The sequence below is a fragment of the Colletotrichum navitas genome (assembly GCF_030913465.1).
Source record: "Colletotrichum navitas strain CBS 125086 chromosome Unknown LY79scaffold_42, whole genome shotgun sequence".
Classification (NCBI taxonomy): Eukaryota; Fungi; Ascomycota; class Sordariomycetes; order Glomerellales; family Glomerellaceae; genus Colletotrichum; species Colletotrichum navitas.
The window spans coordinates 302,910-314,274 of NW_026850588.1; the positions used below are offsets into that span (position 1 = coordinate 302,910).

The 11,365-nt window shown below is 31.4% G+C and overlaps 2 protein-coding genes across 2 annotated transcripts; one reads left to right on the forward strand and one right to left on the reverse strand.

The window, feature by feature from the left end:
* Nucleotides 1-5,873: 5,873 nt before the first annotated feature.
* Nucleotides 5,874-6,701, reverse strand: LY79DRAFT_558190 (uncharacterized protein). Its single transcript, XM_060558157.1, has 2 exons — nucleotides 6,296-6,701; nucleotides 5,874-6,221 (listed from the first exon to the last, which is right to left on the reverse strand). Exons 1-2 carry the CDS (start codon nucleotides 6,609-6,611, stop codon nucleotides 6,205-6,207), a joined length of 333 nt encoding a protein of 110 aa, XP_060412729.1. The 5' UTR covers nucleotides 6,612-6,701; the 3' UTR covers nucleotides 5,874-6,204.
* Nucleotides 6,702-9,134: 2,433 nt separating this feature from the next.
* Nucleotides 9,135-10,020, forward strand: LY79DRAFT_518307 (trehalose-phosphatase; the record flags this gene model as incomplete). Its single annotated transcript, XM_060555024.1, has 2 exons — nucleotides 9,135-9,390; nucleotides 9,446-10,020. The coding sequence occupies 2 exons, from the start codon at nucleotides 9,135-9,137 to the stop codon at nucleotides 10,018-10,020; spliced, it is 831 nt and encodes a 276-aa protein (XP_060412730.1).
* Nucleotides 10,021-11,365: the final 1,345 nt, after the last annotated feature.

Consider the following 11,365-nt stretch of genomic DNA (forward strand, 5'->3'; position numbering starts at 1 on the left):
AATCTTTTATAATCTAGAGATAGTAATAGAAACTAATAAACACCTTAGCCTTGTTATAAAGTATATTATATAGCTTCTAGTGTAGTTTTTTTTTTTCTTAGCCTTTCTAGAAGATAGAAATTATATAAGGTTTATATAGTCTATTATTAACTATTTGCCTTAGTAAAAGGTTATAGATATCCCTCTTAGTGTTAGTATAACCTAGCTTTAAGACCTTAGGAAACTTTCTACCTCCTAGGTAAAGTGTCTTTATATAGTGTTATTTATACATTAGGTCCTCTAGACCTCTAAGCTACTTAAGGATCTTGTTATTTAATTAACTGTTTAGTAACTCCTTAGTTACTTTAATAGGTTAGGTTATATATTCCTTATAGGTGTTTAGAGAGTAGTTATTATTATATAAGTAAGGGTTAATACTTTAGTAGAGTTCTTGTTTTACTTTATACCTTTTAATAAGGTTTAAGATTTAAATAGTAACTAATTATCTGCTCTCTCTTGCTAGGTCTAATCCTTGTTTAGTAAGTACTTATATAAGCTTGTCCCTAAAGATCTAATTAACCTAGGACTATTAGTATAGAGACTAGTCCTTAAAATCTTTGTATAGGTTATATATAAGGGCTCTTGTTAGTAAGTTAATAAGGAGGATATATATTATTAAGTATCCTATGTGTATAGTTAACTCTTTTAACGTAAGGATCTCCTTAGTAATATCTAGGGTATACAACTAGTACTTAGGGTCTATTAATCTCTTCTAAAGGTTAAGTAGGATAAAGCTCTGTATTACTATTTCTTTGTATATAATCTAGTCCTCTTTATACTAAGGTTAGTTATCTTCTAATTACTAGCTAACTTCTCTAGTGTCTTCTTGCTCTTATAAAGATGCTATCTTAGTAGTAGTAGCTATGTTGTCTTGTATAGTGTCTAGTTAATATTAAATATACTATAGTGTATACTACTTTCTTAGAGTATTATATAATAGGATCTTCTGCCTAGTTTACCTTTAGGCAGTAGACATAGAGAGACTTTCTTGTATATTAACTAATAGGTAGTCTTTTTCTCTTACTGTCTAGTACTACTTTTATAGGGTAGATAACAGTAAGGATCTAGGCTTTAGTATAAGGTAATCCCTTTTAGGTTTATAACTTGCCTTTTTACTTTTGCTAATCTATATTACTATATAACTACTAATTAGTGTTAAATAGGCTTTATATATATGTACTTAGTAAAACGTAGGGGTAAATTAACTTCTTATTAGGTAACTAAATAGGTCTACTCTACTATTGTTGTATAAAGTAGTTATATACTGCTTAAGTATAACTTAAGTTATTCTAGCTAACTAAAAGGTATAATCCCCTCTTGATATAACTAAGGGCTAAATAACTAGTCTATGCCCTTTGACCTTAAATTATAAACTATTTATAGTTAACTAACTGGGTGTTGTATAATTATTAGTATTAATATTTTAATAAATAGGTTATTTATTACTATTACTTACTTCTTAAAGATAACTTATATTATAACCTTTATAGTTAAAAAGAAAGTAGTTAAAGGTAGCTAGTAAAGCTTATATAAAGTAGGTGCTTTTATATTAGTTAAATAAGGATTACTACTCTTCTTTAGTATACTTAGTTAACTAATAACTAGGCTTACTATAGATAAAGCACTTCTTAGTTAATTTATTACTATACTAGTTTTTACTATAATAGTTACTTTATAAAGAACCTTATATTTACTATAAATTAGTATAATTATTATAGCTATTATTATACTTATAGTTAACCTAAAATTACTTATTTTATATAGTAAATTTATTTATAAGGTATTATATAAGTAGCTTATAGTAAAGTAAAGTATTTACTACTTTATTATATAGTTATATATAGAGGCTATAAAATATAGTTAGTAAGTTAAAAAGAGCTATAGTATACTTAGGTATACTATAGTAATAGGTAATAAGGTATTTATAATAATCCTTATCCTTAGGTAGGCTATTATAGGTAGTTACTTTAACTAGTTTAGTAACCTTTTTAATAAGTAACTTAAGGATCTTAAGCTTATTCTTACTTTAGTTTTTATAAGTAATTAAGTTAAATAATATATAGTAAAGCTTAGTAATATAGGCTAAGTGTACCTTATTACCTTTAAATTATTTTTTAAGCTTTACTATTAAAGTATTAAAATTACCTACCTATTAGTAAAAAGTAAAAGTATAATACTCTTATAGTTTACCTTAAAGTATTACTTAAATTACTACTTTATAGTAGTTTTATATTATATTTACCTAGATATAAAGGTTATAAAATAATAGTAATTTTAAGTTAATAGTCTTATACTAGCTACTAGTGTATTTTATAGCCTAGTTATTAAAGTATATCTTTATAAGGTTACTTATTTACTTTAGTATTAGCCTTAATATTACTATTAATATTACTATAGTTAATAAAAGCTTTTATAGTAGTATAGTAGTTATTATATATAGGCTATAGATTTTAGCTATTACTTAGGGTTTTAGTGTTAATAAAGGTAGTAGTAAAGTAAAGGTTAGGTTATTATAAAAGGTCTAATAGGTAATTACTAGTAATAGATGCACTTTAGCTAGTTTTTTACTATATAGGATTATATTATAACCTCTAATATTCTTAATAAAGTTAAGGTCTTTAAGGTATAGTTTAAAGTTATATAATAATCTTTTAATAATAGTAATTATCTTATTAGTCTAGTAGGCGCCTTTCTCTTATTAAAAAGTATTAAATATATATTAGGTAATTAATAGGTGTTTACTATAGTTAACTTATATACTATAATTAATAAAGAAGTTATATAGGCTTATTAAGACTTTCTAGTTAATTACTTTAAAGTTATTTATAGACTATTTACTAAAATCCTTATAGGTATAGTAAAGTAATTTACTACTAATATAGTTATAGTACTTATAACTACTAATATAAAATATAGTAATAGTATTAAGTATAAAAGGTTATTACTTACTTATAAGGTTAGTTAGTAACTTCTTAATATAGTCTTTTTCTTATTACTATAGGAAAATATACTATATAAGGTTAATAAGTATAATAAATATATTATTAATTACTACTACTTACTACCTTATATTAGGTAGTATATTATACTTACTATAAACTTCTTCTTATTACCTTATAAGTAAAAGTATAGTAACCTATAAGCCTTACTTACTTATAAGCTTATTATATTTACTTATCTTAGCTTAGGTCTTCTGCTTATAGGCATAGTATTATTTACTGTTACCCTCTGTTAGCCTAATAACCTCTTAAATATAGGTATTTCTTCTAGTAGACTAGAAGGTATATATATTTATTAAAAGGATTATTACTAGTAGTATAAATAGCTAGGGAAAAATATACTCTTATAGATAAATAACTTAGGGGAAAAATAATAGGCTATTATATTAGCTACTTATTAATACTATTAGTTAGTAAAAGGAGGGGAAATAATAGGCTATTATATTAGTAACTTATTAATACTATTAGTTAGTAAAAGAAGTATATATATAGAAAAAAGAAGTTAGTAAGCTAAAGAGCTTATAATAAATAGAAGATAGTAAATAATTACTAGTTAGCTATAACTATATAAAGTAAAAGGTTTTTTATAGTTAAGAGTACTTTTCTAAAGGTAATAAAGCTTATATAATAAATATAAATTAATAAGGTTTTTACTAGTTAAGAGGACTAGTTATAGATCTATTAATTAACCTATTATAATAGGTAATTAGTATAAACTATTATAGTAAAGATATTTATAGAGGCGTTTTTTAGTACTTACTTACTCTAGGTATATAAATAATTAACTAGTAATAATTACCTCTTCTTATAGACCTTACTAATCTATAGTTTAGATAGTAAAGTTAACCTATATAGTTAATAGTAAAGTTAACTACTAATTAGTGTTAGTAACACTAAAAGATAAGTTAATATAGTTAACTATATATATTAGTAGTAATTAATAAATAATAGGGGTAACTATAGTTCTTTATTATATATAAAGAAAAGAAGGATAATTATTATAGGTTAATTAGTTAAATAACTAACTTATTACCTATAAATCCTTAGAGAATCTATAGCTAAATATCTAAGGATTTACTAGCAATAAGCTATTAGGGTTAACCTAATAACTCTAATATTTATCTACAATAGTTAATATTATAATAGCTAGCTTATATTATACTTTTAATCTTACTATTTCTATATATATAAACTAAAAATAGTTTTTCTTAAATAAACTATCTTAAATATTATTTTTTATAATATTTATTAAATTATCTATAATAATTAATACTATAAGAAAGCTAAAGTTATATAATTATTAGCCTTTATAGTACTTTACTTTTTAACTAGAAGCTTAAATTAAGTATATCTAGGAGTTTATAAACCTTAAGAAGCCTACTACTATAAGAAAAAAAGAAGTCTATTTAAATAAAGTACTTAATATATATAAAGTCTTTAGAATTAATAAGTTTATTAGTAATAGAAGTCTTAAGTAAAATAAAAAATAACTAAAGCTTTCTCTTAATATTAAGTAACTTAAACACTAAGATTATTTACTAAATATATATTCTAAACACTATAGCGTATAAGACTAAAAGAAAAAAAAAGTACTTAGTACTACTAATACTTAGATTAAAACTACTATAGTAAGAAGAAATACTAATAACCTATAGAGTAGTTTTTGTAATATTAACTATTATAGATAAATATTAGAGGTATTAGAATAACCCTAATAACTTATTACTAGTAAATCCTTAGATAATTAGCTATAAATTCTCTAAGGATTTATAGGTAATAAGTTAGTTATTTAACTAGCTAACCTATAATAATTATCCTTTTTTTCTTTATATATAATAGAGAACTATAGTTACCTTAATTATTTATTAATTACTTATAGTTACCTTAATTATTTAGTAATTACTTATAGTTACCTTAATTATTTATTAATTGCTACTAATATATATAGTTAACTATATTAACCTATTCCTTGGTGTTACTAATAGTAGTATTAAATACTTCCTTATTTAGTTAAGAATTTACCTTAATATTATAGAACAAGTATAGTATATTATAAATAAATAAAAATAATAATAGGTAACCCTAGAGATATATAAATAAATATATATCCTAAAGATATATATCTTATTATGATTCTTAAGTATATCTAAGTCTATTTTATATATAAGTCCTTTTTTTCTTAGTGTACTATTTACTAGATTATATATAATATCTCAAACATTATATATATTTTTCCTAGGATAATATACACTCTACTAAGAAGTATATTTAAATTAATCTATATTATCTTTTTGTAACTTATACTATAGTTCTTCTGTTCTATAGAGAGCTATCTTTCTATTAGTCTATAAGACATTATGTTACCTATGCTTCTAGGGCTTAGTAAGGCTCTAGCTGCCTATAGTCTATTAGGTTACAACATTACTTTACCTACTCTACCTTACCTACTCTACTGAACCCCTCTTCTCCCTATGCCCTTCCTCTCTCTCTCTCTTCCTTCCTCTCTTCCATTCTTTACTATCTCCCTTCCTCCCTCCTTTCCCTCCTTTACTACCTCTCTTGTAGCCTTAACCTGACCCTGCCAAGGCCGTGGGTGTAGGCTACCTACTACTACTACTACTAAAGTAGTAATTATAACGTTGTTGTTTTATTTAAGGGTATACAGGAAAAGTGTAAAGTTAGGTTCTAAACAGATAGGAATTTTTAATACACCTTATAGCTCTATAACCTGTAGGGTCTAGGGAAGAAAAGGAAACACTATAAGAGGAATAGAAGGTACCTTTATATAGTATAAGAATATTATCTAGGGGGGAAGCCATTAAGCTAAAATAACTAACCTAGTTAACTATTATAGAAAAATAGTAAATAACGAACTAGTTAACGCTAGAAATAGCCGTAAGTTAACTAACTAATTTTAAGGTTAAAGTTAGGTTAGTTACTTAAAGAAAGCACTAGCTAGGACGTCTATTTATAGCACGCTTATTTACTAAGGACAAATCTCGTTTCATACCCGTGATGGCCATCTCTCTTTTTCGCCTTGATCCTGATTTCTTTAATCGTCCTGGGCCGAAACGTATCAGACACAGTCCGGAAGCCCCTTGTCTCCTTATATTTTCCCCACCATTCTGCATCCTTGGGAGTAACTGAAAATGCCCTGGGCCTGCCTCTAAACTTGTCTTTTGAGTATGTCAAGACCATTTTCCACAGCTCGTAATCGCGGAAGATAACGTAAGGCATTTTGGCGAGTGGAACCTTAGCTTCATCAGCAGTTACAGCCTTGAGCAGAGATGGCAGCGACTGCTTTTCTAGAGCCTTTGCGTCGTCCTTGTCAATTGAAGCTTGTATGTAGAGGAAGGGTTTCTTCGTGAAGGTTGAGAGATATTCGAGTTTCACTATCGGAATCTCATTCCCCTTGTTCCCATGTGTAATGTTAAGGGCAAGTGGAGAAGTGTGGGTAGTAGCCACAAAGAAGTCTGAAGTCCTAATACGCTTCGCGCCAGAAGGATTGTTGACTGGGGCTGCCGCTACAAGCAAAAGAGATTGTAAGAGTAGAAGAAGGCTTGTGAAATACATATTAGATAATGTAGACGTAGAGACGTTAGATCAGTAGTAAGTAATAACATATGGGACTGTAGTTAGGTAGGACTATGGAGGTGAAATAGGTCGTAATGTTTAGGAGAAATGTAGGCAGAGGAGTTAGCACTATAGAGAGATATCATAGCTAGGTATTAGAATCATAATAAATAAAGAGCCTCTTAACCCTAGAGAGTAAAAACAGTTTAAAACTTAGAATTATCTATTATACTCTTAGTTTAGATTACTATAGCTCTACCTTATCTAAACATTATTAGGCTAATATAATATAGTTTTGTTTTAATAAATCTAATCTAAAACCATTAGGCTAGTAGTATAATTAATGATATTAGATAATATATATAATAATGTACACGTATAGTGAACTGCCTATTATAGCAAGTTGCCTACCTTAAGAGAAGTAGGGTTGTTCTGGCTGGGCTGCACGCAAAACCACTGTTAGGAAATTATTAAGACCCCTTACCAATTATGTAACAGTGTTTTCGCGTGCAGCCCAGCCAGAAACACCCCGCTTTTCTTAAGGTAGGCGGCTCACTATAATGGGCAGCTCACTATACGTGTACATCATATATGGTTACAGGTAAATTGCTAGGTACAGGTAGAATACCAGTGCAATTTGGTCGGCGGCCAGTGAGTTAAGCCTATTTCGGAAGGCACTGCCACCACCGCTACCGCCACAGCTAAAGCCACCACTGCCCACGTCTATAACCTATGTAAAAAACGCCCTTTTTGCTGTAAATTCACTATTGCTAATAGACGCCCATAATGCCTAAGAGCAACAGCGGCTTAAGACTAAGTAATAACAGTAGGCCTATAAGGCTCCTCTTTTTTATTACTAGTAGTAACTTAGCTAGTAATTAGTGTTACTAAGGCTATTAGTGCTACTGTTATTACCTTTATTTTACCTTAACTTTAAATTACTTAAATCTAAAGAGTTTTAAACTTTATATAACTTTCTAAATCCTAGCCTTCTGATTAGTTAGTTAAGTTAGAGTATTATTCTTGCTAGCGCTAACATAATGTATTCTAAAATAGGCTTAACTTACTAGCTACTAAATAAATTACTCTAGTATTCTACCTGTACCCTTTATCTACTAGTCTACTATAACTACTCTATATATATAGTTATAGGTAAATTATAAGTGCACTTTTTGTATTTTGCTAGTGGGTTAAACCTAGTTATGTAGGTACTGCTACTACTGCCACCACTGCTACTGCTGAGGTCTATAACCTATGCAAAAAACGCCCTTTTTGCCGTAAATCCACTATTGCCAACAGACACCTATAATGCAACAGCAGCAATAACTTTACTAGCAGTTAGTGCTGCTACTACTGCCGCAGCTACTGCCCAGGTAGTATAGGTAGCATAGGCAGGATTAATTTAGGCTAGCGCTAGGTTAATCTGGCGCTAGGTTAATCTAACGCTAGGTTAATCTAACGTGGAACTTTTTAGTTCCTAGCCCTCTTATTAGTTAGATAAGTTAAATGTGCTAGCATTATCTGCTTCCTAACTAGGTTTAACCTACTGGCAAAATATTAAAAGTGCACTAGTAATTTAGGGCAGCAGTAGAATGCTAGTGCAATTTGGTCAGCGGCCGGTAAGTTAAGCCTATTTAGGAAGGCACTGCCACCATTGCCACTGCCTACGTCTATAACCTATGCAAAAAACGCCCTTTTTGCTGTAAATCTACTATCGCCAACAGACGCCCACAATGCCCAAGATTAAGCCCTCATATCCAACCTTCAAAGAGCAACAGCAATATATACAACTTTACTATCATAATAAAGGTTTTACCCTTTAATTAAATAGGTTACATAATATAATAAATCTTTAAATTAATTATAGCTGTTGCCTCTATTTTGCCTTGACTTTGAATTACTTAAATCTAAAGAGTTTTTAACTTTATATAACTTTCTAAATCCTGACCTTCTCATTGGTTAGTTCAGCTAGAATACTGTTTTTGCTAGCGCTGACATAATGTATTCTAAAATAGGTTTAACTCACAGGCCGCTGACCAAATCACACTGGCATTCTACCGCTACCCCTAAGATAAATAACTACTTTATCGGTATGTCCGAATTACCCTACTAGTCCCTTGTGACTATTTTTACCTATACTACCTGTATACACTAATCATAAATACTAATTTTTTAAAGTTCTATTACATTAAACGTAATTCTAAATTCTATGACGAATCTACAATTATAGTGAATTGTTTTCTTATAGAAATTTAGTCTTAGTACAAATACCTTTCTGTTTGCTGGTAGAAGAGTAGGGGCAAAAAGTACTAGCCATTCGATTCTTTTTAAATCCTTTACACCTCTTGCTTTTGAACTCTTTACATCATGCTAGTGCTGCAGGTTCTTTTTACGGCCTTGCTCGCTTTCGGCACGGCATTGCCAAATAACCCGATATCTCACCGTGCAGTGTATTTCCGGCAAGAGTTTACGAACAAGAATGGTATTGAACAAGCGTACAAAACAGCCCAGCGTCGCGTCATCATGTGCGACTATGACGGTACGCTGGTCCCATTTGATGATGATCCTGAGCGTGCTGTCCCCCCCCAAGAACTGCTTGAGGATTTACGTACGCTGGCCGCGTCGCGGCGTAACACAGTATGGCTTATCTCGGGGCGTGACCGGACGTTCCTCAGCCGGCACTTTGGAAGCATTGAGGGCCTTGGTCTTAGTGCCGAGCACGGCGCTTTTGTGAAAAATCCCCGCCAGGAGTGGGTGTCACTAGGCGAACAGTATGACAGTATGTCTTGATTCATCATCCAATTCCATTGCTGCAACTAACCATAGGTTACAAGTGTCTGTTTGGAAACAAGGCGCCCGGGAGATAATGGAAAAATGGACGAAGCGGACGCCTAATACCCGCGTTGAGGAGAAACAGTACTCACTTTCATGGCACTACCGTAAGGCCCGTTTGTCAGCAGATTCCCGGCTCGCAGAAGGGCTGGGAGACGAGTTACAGGCGGCAATAAAAAAATATCACTGGGATATGGTCGTCGTACAGGGCGACAAGGTTGTTGAGGTTAAATCTCGCTTCCTTGATAAGGGCCAAATTGTAACTGACATCTTACAACGTTCCTACCAAGGCCGGCTGCATATATTAAATGGTGGCCAACAGGGCAAGGTGGACTTTGTCCTTAACGTGGGAGACGATACATCCGACGAGCATATGTTTAAGGCGGTAGCAACATTTCCTGGCTTAGGCGGCGCTTACACTATGTGGGTACAGCACAAAAACAAGCCAGATAAGAAGACTGAGGCTAGGTGGAAAACTTCCCCGCCTGCGCATCGAGGCATGGCGTGGAACGCGCCACCTTCTTTACTGCACATGTTTGGAGTCATAACTAGCACTAGTAAAGAGCACAGTGGATAAGCAAAAGTTTTTCTAAACACAGAATACTTTCCTTGCCTACTGCAACAAGTAGTATTCTGTTGGTCTGCTGCTTTAGCTGCGGACTCTGGTCACAGACAAAAGCTGTCCCGGGCCGCGTCGTCAACGAGAATGCGGTGCTGAGAAACGGCCGAGTGAAGACGGCCTTGGGGCATCTTGAAGTTGACCCGGCCCCGCTGTGAGTCGTACTTGAAGTGGAGGCGATCGAGGGAAAGGCGTGGATCGTTCTGAAGGCATCGGAGGAGCTTGAAGAAACAGGCTGGTTTGAGAAAAAAGGTGGTTTAAAATAAAGGCGGCAGCAGATAGCTGCGGCTGGTGGTGGTGAGGGCGGCGGCAACGTCTACGCAGAGGTTTAGCACTATATCGGCCTCTGTCTTTGCCTTGATATCGGCTTTGAGTATTACGTAGTTATAAAAGGTATAGGATATAGTATGTGTATGCGTTAATAATATTAAGGTAAACAGGTCAACAAGGCGGGTTTAGTAGTAAGATGTGATTTAGTTTGCCTGCCCTTGCTTTGTTAGGATGAGTAGGTGAGTTAAGGTAAAGTGAAGTTCACGATAAAGTAAAAAGTCGGAAAAAGACGAGGGACAAGTTAGCGGGGATCTAGTTCCGGGGAGGGGGAGGGGTGGATTCCAAGTTCCGGAGGGGGGGGCCCTTAGGCTTATATATACCTTATGTATTCTATAAATCTATAGAGTACAGTGTTATAATAGATAGTCTAGAGATTAATACCCCTCTGCTAACTGATCCCCTATAAAGTAATAAGTTATATAAATAGTATAAATAAGTTATATAATATATTATATAGATAGTATAGGTAAGTTTTATCCTTAGTATATATAGTATATATATACTATACTTATATATACTTAATTAAAAAGAGGTAGTTAAAAAGACTATAAGATAAAATTCTAGAAGAGTTTTTAATTAAGAGAGTAGAGAAAAAGTATAAAAGTTAAAAATAAGAAATATATATAAAGCTACTACTTAGTATATACTTAACTAAAGCTAATAATATTCTAAGCCTATATTTACTCTATATTTAGAGGTAATAAATAATATACTAGATAATATAAGTAGTAATAGTAGTCTTACTTCTTTACTTTTATACCCTTTTAACTTATTTAATAATAAATATTAAGTAAATAACCCTATGTACCTTAGTATTAAAGTGTTAGTATATAGGTAATATAGCTAGAGAAGGTAGGTTATATAATACACTGCCTACTAGTAGTATTCTTTACCTTTGCCTATACACAAAGATACTACTAACACTTAGGCCTTTACCTTATATAATAACTATTATAATACTAACTAATTAACT

What these genes read in the sequence shown, in the direction of transcription:
- LY79DRAFT_558190 (XM_060558157.1), bottom strand. Translation starts at nt 6,611, where the DNA reads ATGTATTTCACAAGCCTTCTTCTACTCTTACAATCTCTTTTGCTTGTA.